Raw genomic sequence first — 21,564 nt, 5'->3', positions numbered from 1 at the left:
CTTTTTTTTCTTTCTTTTTTTTGATTTAGCGATCCTTTCTTTACTGTTGCCCTAGAAGACTCTCTTTGCCAGCAAACTGGCACTTCCCTCCTTCTGGATGCACTTCTGGGTTCATTGTAGCATTGTAGGAAGGCCTCCAAACTCCATTGCTCTTGAGAAGATTGAAGGACCTTAGGCCACACAGACTGAATGGACCTCTTCTCTAAGCTGGACTTCCCTTTCCTTGCTGAAGGAGACACTCTGTACCCCCTATCTGGCAATGTCCAGTATTGGTTGTCATGGCCGTGGACTCAATTCCCTTTATCTGTAAAATTCTGACACTTCATATATGGTTGGTTGCTGACATTACTGGACTTTTACATATATAGCATGTAGGGACAGGTAATTTGTATTTGTTAAATAAGTTACTGCCTTACCCCTATTGGCCTGACATTCAACTGTCGTACCTTTGACTGATTAAAAAATGGGCAGAGGAGCTGTGTAGCCATTTTTCCAAAGAAAACATACAAATGGCCAATAGGTACATGAAAAGATGCTCAACATCACTAATTATTAGGGAAATGCAAATCAAAACCACAGTGAGCTATCACCTCATGCCTGTTAGGATGGCTATCATTATTATTTTTTAAATAAATTTATTTATTTATTCTTGGCTGCATTAGGTCTTCATTGCTGCACGCGGGCTTTCTTTAGTTGCGTCGAGCAGGGGCTACTCTTCGCTGTGGCGTGCAGGCTTCTCATTGTGGTGTTCCTCTTGTTGCGGAGCACGGGCTCCAGTAGTTGTGGCACGCGGGCTCTAGAGTGCAGGCTCAGTAGTTGTGGCGCAAGGGTTTAGTTGCCCTGCGGCATGTGGGATCTTCCCGGACCAGGGCTCGAATCCGTGTCCCCTGCATTGGCAGGCGGATTCTTAACCACTGCACCACGAAGGAAGCCCCAGGATGGCTATTATTAAAAAGACAAGAAATAACAAGTGTTGGCAAGGATGTGGAGAAAAGGGAGCCCTTGTGCTCTGTCGGTGGGAATGTAAATTGGTGCAGTCCCTATGGAAGACAGTATGAAGATTCCTCAAAATATTAATAGAACCACCATATGATCCAGCTATCCCACTTCTGGTTATTTACCCAAAGAATATGAAGACAGTAATTTGAAAAGATATATGCACCCCTACGTTCATTGTAGCATTTATTTACAGTAGCTAAGATACCTAAGAGCTCAACAGATGAATGGATAAGGAAGATGTGGTATATATATACATGATAGAATACAACTCAGCTATTGAAAAAGATGAAATCTTGTCATTTGTAGTATGCTAAGTGAAATAAGCCAGATGGAAAAAGACAAATATCATATGATTTCACTCATCTGTGAAATATAAAAACCGAAGAAACCCCCAAAACACAAAATAAATGAACAAATCAAACCAAACAAAATCAAACATGTAAATATGGAGAACAGAATAGTGGTTACCAGAGGGGAAGGGGCTGACAAGAGGGTGAAATGGGTAAAGGGGATCAACAATATGGTGATGGATGGAAACTAAATTTTTGGTGGTGAGCATGCTGTAGGGTATACAGAAGTAGAAATATAATGTTGTACCCATGAAACATACTATGTTATAAACCAATGTTACCTTAACCAAACAAAAAACCAAAAAACCTGCCATGTTCAATCATATACTTGTGCAGTTTACTGTGTATCAATTTCCCTCAATAAAACTGTTTAAAAAGTCATAACAGATTATACTGCAGATTTTAGGCAAGTAACTTGAAAGTCTAGACAAAATGGATAGTTTTCTAAGCAAATAATAGATTATCAGAATTGACTCCCATTATAAATAGCCTAAATAGACCATTTTTGTAGAAGAAATAGAAAAAAGTTACCATGGAACTATCCCACAAAAAAGTACCCAGCCCAGATGGTTTCACATCAGAATTCAACTTTCAAAAACCAGATAATTTCAATGCTTTACAAATTGTTCTAGAACATTAAAAAATAAAAACTTAGTCCTTTCTGTGATGCAAGTAAAATCGAAACCTGAACCTGAAAAATACAGAAAATTACAGACCAGTTTTACATAAATATTGAATAAAAATGTACTAAATAAAATATTAGCAAGTAGAACCCATAAACACATGAAGAAAACACCATGCCTAAGTGAAATTTATTCCAGGAATGCAAGATTGGTTCAATGTCAGGAAAGTCTTTCATGTAATACAAGATAATAAAATTAAGGGAAAAAAATAATGTAGTTTCTATGGATGCTGAAAAATCCTTTTATAGAACACAATCCATCTTTTAAAATAGTGACCGTAATACCTATTCAGAAAATTTAGGCATATACAGCAGATATAAACTCCTAATTGTGAAATAATCATTGCAAAGTTTTGAAATCTGTGGTTCCTATATTTAGTGACCTACTATAAAATCCATAGGCCTCATTTTCATAGAGATTGGGCTACATTGCCAATTTGCTGAAGAAGAGCTTCTAAAAGATTCTTTCCTCTTTTAGACTGTAGGTTTTAGAACTGAAAATAATAATAAACAAATTACTTAAAGTATTAGCCTTCAGGATATTATGTGTTATCTATAAGGGAAAATACCTCTATTATTATCTGTCAATAAGCTATATGTGAAATATCTTTTTTTTAATATATTTATTTTATTATTTATTTATTTAGGCTGCGTTGGGTCTTTTGTTGCTGTGCACGGGCTTTCATTAGTTGTGGTGAGCAGGGGCTACTCTTCATTGCAGTGCACAGGCTTCTCATTGCGATGGCTTCTCTTGTTGCGGAGCACGGGCTCTAGGCACACGGGCTCTAGAGCACAGGCTCAGTAGTTGTGGCTCATGGGCTTAGTTGCTCCGCAGCATGTGGGATCTTCCTGGATCAGGGCTCGAACCTGTGTCCCCCTGCATTGGCAGGCGGATTCTTAACCACTGCACCACCAGGGAAGCCCTCTTTTTCTATCTTAAAAAAAAAAACCAAATTTGGGACATATATACTCTGTGAATGACACCTATATGGCCTTGTGTTGGGTGAACACAGAGGCAGTGCCAAATCTAGGAAAGCAGCCAACGTCCAACAATTCAGTGATGTGGATCCTTTCATTATGTTTATTGAAACTTTAATAATGTCATTTTTATGCCCTGGTGTACTCATACAAGCCTATTTAGCCCATAAAAATAATATATATATGTGTATATGTGTGTGTGTGTGTGTGTGTGTGTGTGTGTATATATATAGTTAAAATAAACAGTAGACAATATTGTTTACACTTGAATGAATTTAAGATATGAGATTAGAGTGGGCATGGGAAAATAACATGTCCCCAGTAAACAGATAATCATCTCAGAGATAGTGTCACAAGTCCAGGGATGCAGGTAAACATCTTAATTTCAAAAGTCCTGGTTGCTTATGTTTACAGACTCCTTTGAGAAGCGAAAAGATCTTCTGACTTTTCTTTTTTGTGACTTGAGATGTTCATTGAATGTTTTTAGTGGCTACAATGGGCAATTTAAGATAACCATTCCCCATACATCTTGCCCATTTACATTAATTTTCCAATATCGTGGAGACTATTGTTGAGGCTTGATGTCTATCCGTACAACTTCCCACAATCTTCTCATTTAAAAGAGCCTCCCTAATATGGACTCACTGCTGTTTACTAAGGTCCAACCTCTATCTGAGGACTTTTCCATACTCATCACACTGTCAGTTTTTCTTTAGTGTGACTTCTCCAATGCTGAATAATGCTGGTGATTCCGTGGAAAACATTTCCACATTCATCACGTTTATAAGATCTATCTCCTATGTAGAGTCTCTAGTGCAGTCAGTCCTGACTTTTAGGTGAAGGCCTTCCTTCCTACTTCCTTCACATACGGTTCTATAAGGTTTCCATGCTGAATAAAGGCATCCTTACATCCTGCATCACATTTATGCAGTCTCTTGCTCGTGTGGATTTTCTGATATCAAATAAGGCTGCTTTGGCTTATGTCAAATATGGCTTTCCCACATTCCTTATACTGATAGCATTTTCCCCTGTGATGGATTTCCTAGTGGGAAAGGAGGGACCCACTGTAAACAAAAGCTTTTCCAAAAGTGTTGCTCTCAAAGACATTCTCTTTGGTATGTACTTCCTAATGCTGAGTAATTACTCACCAGTAACTAAAGCTTTTACTAACTTACTGCATTGATGCTGTAATTCTACAGATTCCCCCCCACATGATTTAGCATCTTCAGAATTTTTTTGTGTTGGAGACAAGTCCTTATTTTCATTCTCAGTAACACCATCTAAAAAAAATGCACAGACAATTCAAATGTCAGTTGTCTCTTCTGCTGAGATCATGAGACTTATGATGAGAAACAGCGATCAAAATAAAACCCAGTTTTATCTAAAGTGCATGCCTTTTCAGTATCCCTAAACTACCAATTCAATTTTGAAAAGCATGCAAGAAGGCATGTGAAGTTCCAGTTTGAGAAGAGACAGCTGGACAGAAAGAGACTGGAAAAGCATACAGAATTTTCTCACAAAATGTGACAAAGAATCAAAAAGGTATAATCAAAAAAGTTAAGAGGCGGTCAGTTTGAATCTGGAGGTGAAAAAAAGGGAATATCATGAGACCAAGAGAAATTTTAATTTGCTAAAGGGTAGTTAAAAGTACCATTTACACCAAATGAATGTACCTAGGCCACTAGTATAGACAAACAAAATGCTCCATAAATGTTTGTTAAATGGATCAACAAACAATGGCATATAATAAAAGTTAACTTGAAGCAATAGGTAGATCAGTTTCAAAATGCATACTATTTTGATGTGGGGAAATCAGTAAACTGGAAAAATAACAGTGGGGAAAATAATTTTTTCAGTTAATATTCAGGATTAAAAGATAAGAAGAAAAACATTTTAAAGCTAAAGGAGTTGAATAAGTCAAAACAATAACAAAACAAAATACAGACACCTCCCAAATATTACTCAGAGTTTCTACCTAAAGAATTGGGCAAAGAGACGGGTAGGGGCAAGGTTTCCAGGGAAAGAACACTAACAAGAGTTCTAAAAACCTTCTTTTCAAGGATGTCTTCTTTCTCTGCAGACATTCTTTCTCATCTGCTTTCCATTTCATAAGGCAATAACATGAGAGTTAAACTAAGGTAGGGTCTTAACAGACTGGACCTGACACCTTTTGATTCCAGGGTACTATCTTGCCATAAGCATACCTTGTTCTATCCTTGTTCTATCTGGGCCCTAAAAGCAATGGATGAAGATGGTCTTGGAAAATTGAATTTGAAGCTATCCTTCAGTAAAAACACCCAAATAACAACAACAACAAAAAACAATATAGGTAGAGAAGATTCCAGAGGTGTACATGAATACCCGGCGGAATTAAAGCCCATGAGGGAGATACTGGGTTATGGCTCCAGAGACATCTGGTGGATCCTAAAGTTGTTTTGCTGCTTTCTGTTCTATTCCTGAAGGCTTTCACTAGTCAAGCCATAAATGATCCTCCCCACCTTTCCCACCTGATGGCTTGTCCTTCAAGCTGTCTCTTCAACCTTTCTAGCAGAACTGATGCCTCTTCTCTACATTCTGAATGATATTATCCTCCTTAGATCTGCAGCTCTACAGGCAGAGGTCAGGACCTGCTTCAGCATCTGCTCCTTGGTCTGTATTTCTGGTCTCAGCATCTGTGGGCAGAGCTCCCCGAGTCTTCTGACAGCCCTGTGAGGTCCAAGTATCTATTTCCTGGTAGCAACAACTTAAAGTTGGAAGAAAGATTTTGTTTTGCCAGTCTGATTCTTGGTCCCAGGCACAGCCCTCTCCCTCTACCATCAGTCACTATTAGAGATCTTTCCTGCAAGAAGACTGCCATTCTGGAATAAGCGAGCTCAGGAGAAGATTCACTCCAGCTTGGGGTTCACACTGATTTTTCAGAAGTATATCCTTGTAGCTAGTCTTCTTCCTGAGGCATAGAACAACACTGTTAACAGAAACTCTAAACTTTATTTAGCTCTTACCCAGGAACTCACTTACCTGACAACGCACTGAAATAAAAAAGGAACTCTGTCAGAACGCTAAAAAAATTAGAAGACAGAGTGGGAGTGACTGCAAATTATTAGTAAACACTATCCGCTATAATCTCTTACTTCCTAGTTTAAGTTAATAAAGCTTGAGAGAAAGACCATGACCCTCCTCCCTTTGGTTCTCCCCTTCTAAGAATCCCAAATGGTAAAGAACATTAGAGATCAGAAAATAACGGCTAATATTTATTGAAAATTGACTGTGAATTTACTCATCTAAGCAGATTTTATCATTCCACTTACAGATGAATGATACTGAGGCACAGAGGGATTAAGTAATTTTCTAAAAGTCAAACAAGTGGATTCTATGTCGTTCCTTGTGTTCCGACTTATTCTAGGGAGTCATGAGTGGGATCATCTCAAAGGAGCCCAACTTTCCTTTTACCAAATTGGGATTCCAGACCTTCGTCTTTTTCTCAACAGCCCCAATAACCTATGACAACTCAGGACGTGGAAGCCATCTTTAACTTTCGCCTGCAACTCAATTCGTCCGACTGAACTTCACCGGAGTCCCTAAAGGGCCGGATCACACACTGAGTCGAAGCCTGAGTCCATGAACCCGCTACCACCACCACCTACGACCCAAAGGCCGAAAGAGCTCGCAGTTCTAGGCCTGCGGCTGTCAACAATGCCTCACCCTTAGGTCTCCTTTAGGAATCTGGAGGTTCTCTCCTCTCCGTGGTTGCCTGGCAGCATCCCCGCCCCTGCTGAGCAGCGCAGGCTCGGGCAGCTAGGTCAGGTAACTCCAAGGGCCTGCGCTCCGAGGCTGGGGCATGGCAGGCTCCGCCCAGGGTCCGCCTTCCCGCGGCAGAACTTCAGAAGAGCAACTCAGACAAAAAGGGAAACTCCTTAGCTAAGTATCTCTTACAGGGGTGGAGACAAAAGATAGGAAAATCTTTCCTTGCCAGTTTAGGCGATGTTTATGTCCTGCCAGCCACTGTTCATTAGTTCCCAAGGTAAGAAAGTAAAAGTAGACCTGAGCGGGAGCTTTAATCCCAGCGGCAACAACGCAGCAGTCCTGGGGAAAATGCAGCGTAGTTACAGGTAATTTCAGGCCTGGGGCTGGAGCATCTAGAGGCAACGCATTTGAGAGAGCCCACTGAGAGAGCCCACGGCAATAGAACAATGGCAAACGGCTATAAAGCACTTAGGTGCTAACCACTGTTCTAAGCACTTTATATAAACCCCCCATTTATCCATATAACAATTATCCTCCCTAGGTCTTCGGCTCCCCAGGCAGAAGTAGGTACTATTGTTGATATTATACTTTATGAGGAAATGAGATTAAGTCGCTTGCTCAAAGTCATTGAGCTAGAGTTTGGCTACAGCAAGCTGTAGAGTTCCTAAATTTCCTCCTCCTTTATCAGGGATGAAATGGTGATATACCTACTCTTAAATATTTCACTTAAGTAGGCTGAGCTGAGGCACTAGATCAAAAAGTAAGATACGCATTATCAAGCTTAGACAGGAATAATGACGATCTGCATAAATCAGAGGTAACAAATGGCCTCCTCTTAGGAATCCTCGGGACACCCAGGACCAGGCCATTTGGGCTTAAGAAGACGATTGGTAGAGCAAACATATATTCCCCAAAGATCACCTTGAACTGTGATGGGTGAAAACTCTGGGAGCCTTGACTGATGGGTTTTCAGACCTGGAAAAGGTCTTTTATACGTGTGGGAAGAGAATCAACTGTTTCCAAGAAATCAAGGGATAAGGCTGGCTCTCAATAATGATCTCACAATGTGGGCTAGGGAGCTAAGCAACTAAGAAGTTTAAAACACTTATCGTGGTTGGCTTTGTCAAAACCAAATTATATGTATATAAAATGAAAGTATATGTATAAAATAAAAATTAAAAACATATTGTATATAAAATATAACCATACCTACTTTTTATATACAAATATGATATTAAAATACTATGTATAAGAAACAATGTTCAAGAACTCCTTAACAGTTATACCCAGAAACATTTGGAAGGAGAGAGGACCCAAAGAAATTCTAATAAAATGATGAACTGCTGGAGGGGATTTAAAATGTAAAATTTTCAGTGTGAAAGGTTGAAAGTTGAGAAAATTCAATTAAAGTTATCAAAATGATTATCCCTATATTAAACAAACACTTGTTGCTCAAATAAATTCTGTGCTTGTGGAGTCAGGAGGAGCATCTGAAAAAACTATTTTATATAATATATACTTACCTAAGTTTTTTTTAATCCAAGAAGTGGTACTAGCTACAAATATAAAAACACTTTAAAAAACCCTCATCAAAGGTATATCCATAGTGAGTTATTGGATAGATCCATAATGGGGACATCTAATCTTTATGATTTATATTAGACAGTCAGATATCCCTTATTCTGTCAGAATAATGCATAGAATAATGGTTCTAAGCTAGAAGTGTGATCCTTTCCTATAAAGAGCTCATCTTTAAAGTGAAATGTCACCCGCAGACACCCTCATTGTGCAGGCAACAAGAATTAGGGCTGATATTTATGCTGGCCCAAACTTCATCCAAGATTTAGTATGCAAGAGGATGGGGATATTATTGCCTTTGGTGTTTGGACCCAGGACTCTACAGAGTTTCTTAAGTATTTTCCAGAATAGTGATAGGAATTGAAAATTTCCTACAGGTAATAACTCACAGCACTGAATACCACTGCAACATGCAGTTTGTTCATCTGAAATAAACAGAGGAAGAGTGGGCTCTGGAACTGCTTAGTTCATATCTTGGTCCCACCACATACTAACTTTGTGACCTCAAGCAGCTTTATTGATTTGTTTCCCCAGCTAAAAATGAAATAATGTGAGTAAAGCATTTAATAATGTCTGGCCCTTAGTAAGCAGTTAACAATTACATACTACTCTTAATAAATCCTTTCCTCTACTCCTAAGGATTGCCAATAATAAGACTTTGACTGTTAACAACTTTACAATCAATCACTGAATATTAATGAAAGAGGCTACTTCTGTTCTGAGTACAGGAGTGCAGAGCTTTTCTAAGTGCTTCTATCTGATTGCTCTCCACCTCCATCCTCACCATGCCCATGAGATTTCTCAATCCCAGAGCCCTGCTCAGCACCCTTTTTTGTTTGCTTTTGTTTTTTTTCAAAAGGGGCCCATCTTCCTTCCCTTCAGTCCCTTTCTATTACACTCTCTGGAACCCTTTTGTGATTGTCAGGTTACTTTTTCATCCAAAGCCCATGTTTAAGCTCATTTTACTTTTCACTGCTTTAGAAATTTGATTCTCCCCCAACCTCTCCAGGTGTTTTTTGCCTTAAACACTCAATATCTTGTTTACCTTCGATCAATTAGAAGAGAGGCTAGTCAATCTTATTCTCATCCTTAATGTTATTTCTAAGCTGCTGCTTCATGATTCCTTTGAGTTTTATACCAGTTGTTCTACCTGGCTGTTGTATTACTGGCTGCCATTACTTCTCTTGTGGACTTGCTTCACTTTCATACTCTTTTCTTTCCATCCTGCCTCCTGTTACTGATGATTTAAAAATCCACATAGATGAACTGCTTCAAGGGACCCTGATTTCCTAGGTCCTGTCATTATCACACCACATCTTTTATACATAAAGATGTACTCCTGACTTCATCTCAAGGCATTTTCTGTTCACTGCACTCCCCAACTCCATATCTAACATGTCATGTCCTCCACTTGCCCCTCAGGGCCTTCAACTTATCTGTGTGGCCAATTTAGTTCCAGATAGTAACCTTATATCTTCTCCTTATCTAGGACTAGTTTGACCCCCTTTGATGCCTACCTGGAAACCCCACGCCACTCCGCCCTTTCTTTTGGTTCTACAACTGTATTTAAGCACAAGAAACAACCAAAACAAAACCCCCACATTTATTTTTAAATAAGTTACGAACTGTATTCTTCTATATCATAGGCATATTCCATTGTTCTGGGTCTTTGTTTATGGTTCCTTTATAATATTACTTAAGGGAGTTAGAGGCAAATGGAGGAAGCTGTGTGCACTGAGAGAACACGTTAAGCAGAAGACGAACTGGAGAGACTGCAAGTAACAGCATGGAGAGTAGACAACAAGTTTAAAATAAGGATTGCATTCCATTGAGCAGTCAGATTAAAGAGAGAGGCTCTGACATTATGAAGAGCAATTTCAGTTTGGAAAACATGTTTGTGGAATCAGATTAGATGACAAGTATGGACAGCATCAGTTTGGTAAAGAGATGTTCTCATGAAGGCTCTTGTTACCAAGTCAAGTCCCCTCCAAAGAGACGAATTTACATGAGAGAAATTTGAGACGGGGTAACCTTAGGTAGGGAATAGGCCTCATATACTTACAGCTACAGAGCTCTCAAGGCTCAGTTCTAGGATCCTTGTTCGTTTTCCAGACATAAAAAAAAATTGTTTCCAATCCTAGCTGCCTCAATGCCTGGTGCACAACTCCACTGTTGGTCTTATGAAAAAGCCTAAGCAGTCCTCAACTTGTGAATGAGTTGTTTTTTAAATGTTCATTTGCTTTCCTATGTTGTGAACTCAGAAAGTTTTCCCAGTCAACGTAAATCTAATCCCAAAAGCCAATGTGACACATAATATGCCTAAATTATAGCACTAATACCATTATCATTTTCATGGGAAAATGTGTTCACAATTACAATTTAGAAAGCTAGGAACATATATATTTCTATAGGACTAGGGACTCTTCTAGTTCCAAGCCAGTGATGATATTCCTATGTCCTATATAGGGATTACGGATAAGAGGGGCAAGAGACAAGGGCGCTAGGGAAATGGGGGTAGAGTATATTATAGGAGTGGAGAGACAGGATAAAGACAGGGCTGGGCAGAAAGGTAGTTAGAACAGTTAAAGAATGGTGATTACCCTTCTTTTTTCTCTCCTTCCTCTTTTGTCACTATCCTACCACTTCAAACCCACTGACCAGCTAGAGGTGAAGGGAGATGAGGGGACTGAAGTTGTGTGGGGTGAGGTGGGAAGGCAGTCCTAGAAATTATGGAGTTTGCTGTGGCAAGGTCGAAAAGGAAAGAAATAAAAGGACATCTCAGTAGAGATCAAATATGACTTCTGTAAATAAAAAGATAAACAGACCAGGAGCTGTGTGTACTTCTTTGTGGCTTGCCTGCTATCCACTACAATGATCATCACAGGTTCTCATCAAAAACAGAATTGTTTACTCAGTAATATAGGGATAATGTCAACCAGTTTTTGGTTGATTTTTTTTCTGAAGCCCCAAGGGAAAGAATCACTCATCTTTGGCTCTTTTATGTGCTCAAGAAGGTATACAAACCAAAAAATTATAAGCCAGTTCTCACGAGAAATTGTTAGGGGATTCAGAACACAATGGTAACTACGGAGGTGGGAAAAAAGGGAAGTGTATAACAGGGAAGAACACCAGCACCCCACCCCTAAACACACACACACACACAGGTCTTACACTCAGAAGAACCTTGGGAGCCTTGGAATATAGGTCTTTTTTGAAACATTTAAATTTGAAGGGACAGAAAGGCCATCTTGAAGACCTAGTTATTAGGCATGATGGTGGTCCAATTCCCTGTTCATTGTAAAGAGCTGGTGGCACATGTCCCCTGAAGGGCTTTCCTCATGCTAAAAATCTGCAGCGGCCTGTGTTCAAGCTTCCTCACTTCACTGGCAACCACGAAGGCAGCAGTGATTCAGCGCAATGTTTCTCAAAATTTAGAGTACATCAGGTGACTGTGGAGCTATAAAAATGAAGATTCTCAATCCCCATCTCAGACCTAATGAAGCATAGTATCTGTGAGTGGGACTCAGGTATGTTAAACAAGCTCCACAGGTGATTCTGATGTTCACTGATGTTGAGGAATCACTGGTATAATGAACAGGACTTGAAGTCACAAAACTGCACTTAAGCTGCTGGTCTTTTCCTTTGTGTGATATTGTAGCTATGTCACCATCTCCATAAGCAAGAGTATCCTCATTTTTAAAATGGAGAATAATTTTAATTTATAGAAACATTTTAGGAATTCAATGAGAAAAGTGCTTTGTAAGTGTCAAAGTATAAGGTGAAATTATTGGCATTCTAACCCTCCCAGAGGCTGTCCTCAAGCTATGTTTCCAACGTAGTGCCATCAACTGCCCAGTTTGAATGAACTCTCTACTTTAGGTTGGCTAGTCTTGTCATTGATGCTTCCAAACTACATGCACTCTGCTTACATTTGTTCTACCCTAAATGTTTTCTCCCTTTTGCCTTCCAAATATCCCCATCAAACCTTTATCTTAAATAAAGTCTTTCCTGACCACTTCAGGCAACAGTGATCTGTCCTTCAGAATTTATAGCTTGCCAAGTGCCACTTTAATTCTACACTACTTTGAGCATCAATTCTATTGTCCTATAGTCTTGACTAAACAGGTGGACCTTATATATCCCAAACTAGGTTGTAAACTCTTTGAGAAAAGGAATCTGGTGTTATGCTTCTTGTTCTCCACAGCACCTAATGAAATGGGCAGCACAGAGTGTATTTTTTATGAAATATCTGAAGTTACCTTATAGCAATAGTGACTAACATTTTGTCCTAAATCATCTCAAAGCTAGTATTCCTCTCCAGCCTGCACTCTGTGAGACAGCTTCCCTGCAGTCTTCACACAGAACCAGATTTTTCTCCTTTGTGGGTAGTCTGATGTTGAGTAAGAGTTGAGTTCTGCCTAAACGACTCCCCACACTCTTTACATTTATAGGGACCACCTCTATTGTGGATTCTCTGGTGTTTACTAAGATCTGACCTCTGTCTGAAGGCTTTGCCACATTCGTCACATTGGTAGGGTTTCTCCCCAGTGTGGATTCTCTGATGCTGAATGAGACTGGTGATTCCTCGGAAGGCATTCCCACACTCATTGCATTTGTAGCGCCTCTCTCCGGTGTGGATTCTCTGATGTTCCGTGAGGACTGATCTTTGAGTGAAAGCCTTCCCACACTTATCACATTTATAGGGTCTCTCTCCAGTGTGAATTCGTTGCTGTTCCATAAGACTTGTCCTCTGAATAAAGGCTTTTCCACATACATCACATTTGTAGGGTTTCTCCCCAGTGTGGATTCTCTGATGCTGAATAAGGCCACTCTGACTGAAGGACTTCCCACATTCCTTACACTGATAGCATTTTTCTTTGTGGTGGATCTCCTGATGGGAAACAAGGGAGGAGTTATAAACAAAGGCCTTTCCACACTCGCTGCACTCATAGGGCTTTGCCCCAGTATGGACTCCTTGATGCTGGGTAAGAATTGAACGCCGACTGAAACTTTTATTACACTGAGTACAATGATAAGGTTTGTCTCTTGTGTGGATTTTGAGATGGTGAAAGAGGCCTGCTTTCTGGCTAAAGGCTTTGCCACATTCATTACAGTGGTAGTGTTTCTCTCCTGTGTGAAGTCTCTGATGTTGATTAAGAGCTGACCACCGGCCAAAGGCTTTGCCACACTCATTACATTTATATGGTTTCTCTCCCGTGTGTATTATTTTGTGTCGAATAAGCACAGTTCTCCCACGGAAAGTTTTTCCACATTCTTCGCATTTGTAGGGCCTGTCTCCAGTATGGATCCTCTGATGTTCTACGAAGCATGAATGTTGACTAAAAGCTCTTCCACAGTCATCACATTCATAAGGCTTTTCTCCTGGACAGACTTTCTGGTGTTCAGAAAGGTCTGAGTTCTCAGTCAAACTTACTCCATTTTCATCACATGTATGTTGTTTATCTTCCCTGGAGTATCCAGAAGGCTCTCCTATTTTTTCTTCATGTTCATAAGTTTTTTCATACCTAGCTGACTGAGACATTTCATTTTCAAATTTGCTAGATATAGTCCCATATGGTTTCATTTCTTCAGAAATTTCTTGCTTTAGAGTTAAATTCCTATACTCATTTCCAGTCTCAACATCTGAAACTAAAAATGGATCATAAATGTTAACTAGTTTCTTGTGATAGCAAACAGCAACTTCACTAGGCAACATAAAATTATTCAAATGAAAAATTACATAAGAACCTAGAGTTCCTGCATGACTATAAAATGGCACTAGAATATACGACAGACTAATAAACAAAGAATTCCAAAAACTGTTAAGGAAGAGACCAATAACCCAATAGAAAACTTGGCAAAGAAAAAAACTGATGGTTTCCAGGAAAGGAAATACAACAGTTCTTAAACACAAGAAAAGATGCTCCACCTCACAATAAGGGAAAAGCAAATTTAAACAATATTGAGTATAATTTTCACCCATCAGATTTGCCAATAGCTTGATATAACACCATGTTCACGACATGGATATCATACATTGCCAGTGGGAGTGTAAACTGACCCAAGCTTTATAGAGGGCAATCTGACAATATATATAAACATTACAACTATATAATAAAACCTTTGACCTAGTAATTCCACACAGAAGAATTTATGCTACAGATATACCCACACATACAGTTATTTACCACAGCACTATTTGTTACAGTAAAAGAGCAGGGCCAACTTAAATGTCATGAGCAGGGGAAGTTAATTGCATGATATATCCATACATTTTAATATTAAGCAGCTGTTAAGAAATAAAAAATGCAAGGTTCTACAATCTTAGTGATAAAGAGAGGAAAATATATTTGAATATGAAAAACATACATATATGATTAAAAAATCTCTAGAAGAACACACAAGAAACTAGTAACAGTGACAACCTATTTCAGAATAGGGGTAAGGAGACCAAATGGCTAGGGAAATTGAGTGGAATGAAAACTTTTCACTGGGTAACTTTAAATTATTATTTTTTGAGCCACGTGAATTTTCACCTATTTAAAAAAATTAAATGAATAAAACAATAAAGGAAGTAGAAATAAGGAAGGTACTGAGTCTTTCACCCCTTCACTAACTTTGAACATTCTACCCCATTTGCTTTATTACTCCTTCTCTTTATAAGAGTAATACACACACACACACATATATTTTTTTTTTCCCTGTACCATCTGAGAGTTAGCTGCAGACATCATGGAGCAAAGGTTTATTTAACTGAAGGAGGCAGGAGATAGTCGAATTGGAAGATAATGGTATTGTCTGCTAGGATAAAGGCTAAAAATAGCAGAAAGGTCATTACAGAGGAAAATAACTGTCAGAAGAACTAAACTAAGTGATTTCAAATAAAATACAGCCAGAATTTTAAAAATATTAATATAAAGAGAAAAAAAGAGCTGTAGAGTGACAAACCAGGCTGCCTGAGGCCTACGCATGAGCCGTCAGATTTCTAGAGGGACTTTCCTGACTTTAATGATCAGAAACAGCACAAAGTACAAAACAGCCCCAGTGTCCTGTGTTAGCCCCATCTTCCCCTTCCTCCCAAGGTGGGTCTTTCTTCTTTACCTTGCTTCTTCTGGGCTTCAGTTTCTGGAGATTCACATTTTAGCTGGGCTTTCACAGATGGGAGGGACATTCTGGGTTCTTGTTCTGTTCTTAGAGCTACCATCTCCTGCAAGAACATTTCCTGTTCCTCAGTGTGGACTGAGACCTGAGGCAGATGAGATATAACTGAGATACTCACTCTGATAACATTAAACAGAAGAGTATACTATTCATGGCAGTGGCACCCAGCTCTCTGAAACTTGAAATAAACTTCTCTCCAGATATCAGCTTACCATAATCCTACTCATTCTTCAAGGCCAACATAAATGTCACCTCCTGAGAAACCTTCCCTTCTGCAGCTGGAAGTAATTTCCCCTATTCTTAACAGTTAAAGAATGTTGATTGTGCCCCTTTTACTTCTTTGTCTGTGCTCAAAGAAATGGAGAAGTGAAAGAGAGAAGAAAAAAAAAGAAAAGAGAGAAGGAAAAGAAGGTAAAAAGAGGCAGAAAGGAGGGGAAAAGAAATTAGGGGGAAATAAAACAGAAGTGAGAAAGAAGGAAAGGGGAAAAGTAAAGAGAGAAAGTAAAGTAAAGAAAGGAAGGGAAAAAAGGAAAAGGAGAGAAATCTCTTCCATATTTACCCCAAGAGCTGTTCCTAATAGACTCTGCTCTTCTGAGGTCCCCATCCCACTTCTTTCTGGGAAGATGATCTTATTTTCTATTTATCTAAGATCACAATCATCTCAAAAAATCATCTCCCCTTCACTTTATCTATCTCCACTCTCATACTCTTCTCCTTCCCTTGTATCTTAGAGGAAGATGTCTTTTCTTTTTCAAGGCTTGTATCTACTTTTGCCTTCAATCTCATCCTTTTCCGCTTCCCTGTGACCCTTGCTCCTTCAATTAACTCATTTACTCAGCAATTTCAGCCACTCTGTAGCTTCCACTACTCCACGGGCCCATTTCCTCTTGCATTTAAAAGTAATAGGTTTCCCCAGCATGGTATTATAAAAAGCAGGGATCTGGAATCACTCTAGTTACTTACTCTGATCCTTAGTTTAGTAGCTCTGTCACCATGGGCTAGAAATTACTCTGAGATTATGACACCACGCATGTAAAGCACTTCGCACAAGGCCTTGGCATACGACAGGCCCTCAAGTTACTTCCCAATCCCCTTCAATGGCTAAATTTTGTAAATAAGAAATCACCATACACTGGCTCTATTTCCCTGACATAGTTTCATTTCGTAATCTCTCCCTCAGAATAAGAGCCAAAATCAGCAGGTACTATCTCAGATGTACAGAAAAAGTTGTTTTGATACTTCAAATTTTGGGGAGGGGGAAGCAAAAAAAAGGCCAGTATAGTGAACTGTGCCTTCTGTCCCTGGATCTTTGGCTAGGCCTCATAAATCAAGCTGTAAACTCCACTACCTACCCTCAGCAACCCTCAAGGGAAAGGACTGGCTGGCAATAAAAACTCAACACGACTAAAACCAAATTACTTTTGCCTGCACCTGAAAATCCCATTCTTTCCTTCGGTTCTCTTCCTACCTCCCCGGCTACTCCCCAGTTTCCACTGCTGGTTACTCCCCTGATGATCCCTTTTTGTCTCATGGCTTTAATTATCACCCATATTCTGGCAAGTCCCAATTTTATATTTCTAGCACAGATTCCCCCCACTGAATTCCAACTTTTTATATCCAGTTGCTTGCTCAAACTTTCCACTTGGATTCTAATAGGAATCTCAAAATTTACATATCCAAAACCTAACTCTTGATTCCTTTTACCATCTCAGTGAATGACAAACCCATTCTACCTGATGTTCAGACTAAAAACCTTGGCATATCTTTAACTCACGTTCTCTCACATCCCGCAACCTATATAGAAACAAATCCTCTCAAGCTCTACCTTCAAAATGTACCCAGAATCCAATGACGTCTCACCACTTCCACTGCTGCTATCCTAGTCCAGGCCACCAGCACCTCTTGCCTGGATTATTGCTTACAGCCACAGCCTCCTAATCTGGTTTCCCTGCTTCTAACTTTGTCCCCTATGCCTCCCCTAGTCCCACCATGAGCCCCAATGTAGAACTTTTCCAACATAGCAGGTAGTGATTATGTTAAAATTTAAGTCAGATTAAATCTCTCTTCTGCTCGAAACTCTCCAACGACTTTCCGTCTCAGAATAAAATCCGAATTCCTTATAATGGTCTACAAGTCCCTTGTATGGTTTGATCTTCTTATAACTATCTGATTTCATCTCCTCCTTGACAAATACATCTCTACCATGATAAGCACATTCTCACCTTAAGACCTACCCATTTACTACTGATATTTCCCCTGCCTGAACACTCTTATCCTAGATGGTTGCATGGCTTGCTCTTTTAATTCAGATCTCTGCTCTAAATGTCACCCTATCTGAAAATCCTTCCCTGACCAGTCTATTGAAAACAACACAATCTTCATTTCATTCACTATTCCTTTTCTCTGCTTTACTGTTGCTTCTTTAAATATAGAATTTATGACCACCTGATGTATTATATGTTTGTTGATTTTTTGTTTACTGTCTGTCTCCTCTCAGTAGGCTCAAATCTATCAACGTAAGAGCAGCAATCCTCTATACCTTGTTCACTGGTGCATTCCCAGTGCCTAGTAAACAATAGATAGTCAATAAATATCTGCTGAATGAATGAACTTTTCCCAATCCACCTTCGCCTACAATCTTGAACTCTGTTAGAAGTGTCTCTGTTATGCTAATCTTTCAAGCTTGAAATCCCTACTGCTTAGGCTAGAATAGACTGCTCAGTAAAGAGGTCTCCATTCTTTCTTCCTTCTTTATACCTCTACTCTGTCATCATTTTCAATTAATTCTTACCTAAGACATGCCTCTTCCTTCGCAGTCACACTTTCATGACCCTATTTTAAACTTAGATCTTTTTGCCACATGCTCCTTTCCTCTTCAGTCTTTGTACTTCAATGCTAGATTATATTTCCTTCACCGTTTATACTCTCTATACCAAGCTTTCTTAGCCTTGATTCTATTGACATGCTGGGTCAAATAATTTTCTGTTGTATAAGGCTGTTCTTTCCACTGTGAGATATCTAGCAGCATCCCTGTCCTTTAGCCACTAGATGCCAGTAGTACCTCCCGCCGTTAAGACAACCAAAAATGTTCCACGACATTGCCAAATGCCCTCTGTGGTACAAAATTGTCACCGGGTGAAAACCACTGTCTTTTATCAACGCTAAAACAAAACAAAATAGTCCTACGTAATTTGGTTCTTTTTTATATCTTGGCGTTAGTAAAATTCATTTAGACTCAGAAAGAACAGATTAGGAGCTTCTGTCCTACAGAATAAAATCTAAACTCCAGAGGTTGATATTCAAGGTCCTGGACTCTCTGTGCTCAACTCTTCTACTCACATCTCACCTTTCCAACTTAACTGGGCTTTCAACTACTCAAAGAAACATGGGTCCCATGACCTGCCCCTCCCTCCTAACTTTCCACTCTGCTCCTACATCTCATTCCTCTGAGATGGTGACTTTGATTTCTCCATCTTTTAGTCCTTTAATGGAGACAAGGCAGTGGATATACCTGCAAAACCTTATTTCTTAATTATTTGTATTGTTCAGCAGAAATGATGCCCCTTTCAAGAGGCTGCTACCCACCTTGTCACCATCATCTCTCTAACATTTTCTCTCTGTCCTACAAGTCTTCTGTTTCTAATGTTTCTGGGCAGCATTTCATCAAACAGAATTTTGTAGCTTAATGCAGAAATACATGATCCTTCTACAGAAAAGATATAAATAAGTTAGGATTATGTTAACCAATGTTCTGCGACACTCAGGTCCCTTTCTGACACACCAAAGTGTCGAGAATACCTTTTGTGAAATAATGTTAGACTTCATTCTGGCCTAGAAATCTCTAATTCATCTTTTCTCAAACAGAAACCACCTCTTTGTTCTCACCTGATATCCTGGCTCATCCAACTCTCTCTCTAAATCCTCCAGCACAGTCACCACCTCTTCCCCACTCTGCGGATGCTGTTCCTGGACCCAAGCTTGGAGCTCCTCGGGCAGGATGGTTAGGAATTGCTCCAACACCAGCAGTTCCAGAATCTGCTCTTTTGTATGGGTCTCTGGCCTCAGCCACTGATGGCAAAGTTCCCGGAGTTGGCTCAAAGCCTCACGGGGTCCAGATGTTTCCTGGTAGCAGAACTGCCTGAAGTACTGTCGGAAGACCTCCCTGCTGTGGGTGGTGTTCTTTTGCAGGTTCTGATCCTGTCTGGCGGTATACTTATTTTCCTCCTCCACCTCCTCTTCCTCTATCTTTATTTCCAAAAGTTCATCCTGGCCCTTGTTGGCCTGGATGGACCAAGTAGATGCCATCATAGCTGTGCAAAAGCTTATGAATGCTTCAAACAAGATCTCCTGTGCCGTCTCTTTCTGGCTGGAACTGAAGAAGAAGCCATCGTCATTAACACAAACTACACCATAAACAAAAACTGCAAATTCTAAGAATTTAAAAATGCACTTTGAAAGCCTCCTCCAGGTTAATTTTCTATACGCAGGAAAATACTCTGATAAAAAAGGCTCAAGAATAGACTAATTTAAAGAGACATATTAAGTAAAAGGTGCTAAGTTGTTTCAGGACTCTAAGAAAGAAGAGTAAGACTTGGTAGGAAACATTTCCACTTGATGATAGATAAAAGAACAATTAAACGGAATAAACAAACATTTACAGCAAACAAATAATAAAAAGTTGAGACATCCTTGATTAACTGCTTTTTAAATTTTTTAAATGCCCAGAGGTCTGGTGGAAATCATGAAGTCATAAAAGCAGCAAAGTCACATGAATTTATTCCCTCAGGGGCCTAATCTCTCTGCTCCTCATTCTTCATTTATCAAGCGAAAAGGCTGGAGACATTGGTCTTTAAGACTTCCTTCTACCCTCGCGTTCTGTGATTTTAACTCTAAAGACTGGCCCAGGAAAGAGGCCCTAGGACGCCAGTCAGCGTCTGTGACCCAAGACTGTTCAGAAATGTCAGAAGGCGCATAATTCAAGAAGGGTCCACCGCGCGAGACAAGCCCGGGAGGAATGGAGCGCACAGCCGGGTCTCTCCTTCATCCCCGGGCTCCGACCCACTCTCCGAGGGGTCGGGGGTCGGGGCTAGCTTCTGCGTCAAGGAGCTTCTCGCGGATCCACCTAGGCAAGTGAGGCCCGGAGGCCGCCCCACTCCAGCCGGGGCCGAGAAGGCTGTAGCACCCCCGCCCGCCGCGTCCGCAGCACAGGATCGCTCACCCGCAGCCCCAGGACGCCAGAAGCGGTTTCTCTCCGAGGACAAGGGGCTGAGACCTCCAACCGCTTCGAAACCGGAACCCACCAACAGCGACCCACAGAGGCCGGAAGCGGCCGCGAAGTGCGGAAAACCGGTTCACTTCTGCCGCCGCTCTAGGAAGGGGGCGGGAGGGGCTTGCAAATCGGTCGATTTCCCGCGTGCCCATGCGAGAGGACAGCTGAAGACTCGCAGGCCCGCGGTTTCGCGATATTGTTTTCTCCTGCTCCTCTTCGGCTGTTATCTCCACTTCCCCCGACCCGATGGGCGGTCGAGGCTTGGCGAGCCTACCTGTGCTAGGGAAATCCCATGTTTTTTCCACTCTCACTTTTATTTGGGTTTCTGCACCTTTGATGTTCAAGATGCCTCAAAAGGATGTTCTCCCGAGGTCCTTCCCGACTCAGGAAGGGACCTCTTCTACACACACTTCTCAAGGGTCAACCTGGTGGTTTCTGCCTGCTTTTTCACCTTCTTCGGTTCTCTCTTATAGGCTGACGATAATGATTATACATCTGAAAACCCATAGGGTTCAATGGGAAAACTAACAGACCATTTAGTAAAGTAGCAAGATATAAAATTAACACACTAAAATCAAGAGCCTTCCTATATGCAAATAACCAGTGATAAAGTTACAAGATATAATGGAAGAGAATACCGAATTTACAATAGCAACAACCAAAAAGCAAGCAAACAAACAAAACAAAAAAACAAGAAGAAAGAAAGAAAGAATAATTGGGAATAAGCTTAGGAAAAAATATGCAAAACCTGTATGGGGAAAACCTCCTGAAAGGCCAAGTGTATACTTAGACAAATAGAAAGC

The 21,564-nt window shown here is 40.2% G+C and overlaps 1 protein-coding gene across 4 annotated transcripts; it reads right to left on the bottom strand.

Moving 5' to 3' along the window:
* Nucleotides 1-2,332: 2,332 nt before the first annotated feature.
* On the bottom strand, nt 2,333-20,785 carry ZSCAN12 (zinc finger and SCAN domain containing 12). 4 transcript variants are annotated; one of them, XR_011075599.1, is made up of 6 exons: nt 20,711-20,785; nt 19,378-19,864; nt 15,433-15,577; nt 12,828-13,980; nt 5,517-5,956; nt 2,333-4,289 (listed from the first exon to the last, which is right to left on the bottom strand). XR_011075599.1 is itself a non-coding variant. In XM_068557034.1 (5 exons), exons 2-5 carry the CDS (start codon nt 19,798-19,800, stop codon nt 4,277-4,279), a joined length of 1,734 nt encoding a protein of 577 aa, XP_068413135.1. In that variant the 5' UTR covers nt 19,801-19,864; nt 20,711-20,785; the 3' UTR covers nt 2,333-4,276. The 4 variants fall into 4 exon arrangements, 3 of the variants coding, with proteins under 3 accessions (XP_068413135.1, XP_068413134.1, XP_068413133.1); XM_068557034.1 differs by lacking the exon at nt 5,517-5,956; XM_068557033.1 differs by lacking the exon at nt 2,333-4,289 and having other exon boundaries at nt 4,845-5,956.
* Nucleotides 20,786-21,564: the final 779 nt, after the last annotated feature.

The sequence above is a fragment of the Eschrichtius robustus genome, chromosome 12, assembly GCF_028021215.1.
Source record: "Eschrichtius robustus isolate mEscRob2 chromosome 12, mEscRob2.pri, whole genome shotgun sequence".
Classification (NCBI taxonomy): domain Eukaryota; kingdom Metazoa; phylum Chordata; class Mammalia; order Artiodactyla; family Eschrichtiidae; genus Eschrichtius; species Eschrichtius robustus.
The sequence above is the reverse complement of the archived record's forward strand: the minus strand, read 5'-3'. Positions and strand labels throughout refer to the sequence as shown.

What these genes read in the sequence shown, in the direction of transcription:
- ZSCAN12 (XM_068557032.1), bottom strand. Translation starts at nt 19,800, where the DNA reads ATGATGGCATCTACTTGGTCCATCCAGGCCAACAAGGGCCAGGATGAA. An exon ending in TGGATGAGCCAGGATATCAG is followed by an intron (nt 15,578 to 19,377) that starts GTGAGAACAAAG and finishes CATCTGCCTCAG; the next exon opens with GTCTCAGTCCACACTGAGGA. An exon ending in TGAAGCCCAGAAGAAGCAAG is followed by an intron (nt 13,981 to 15,432) that starts GTAAAGAAGAAA and finishes ATCCATTTTTAG; the next exon opens with TTTCAGATGTTGAGACTGGA.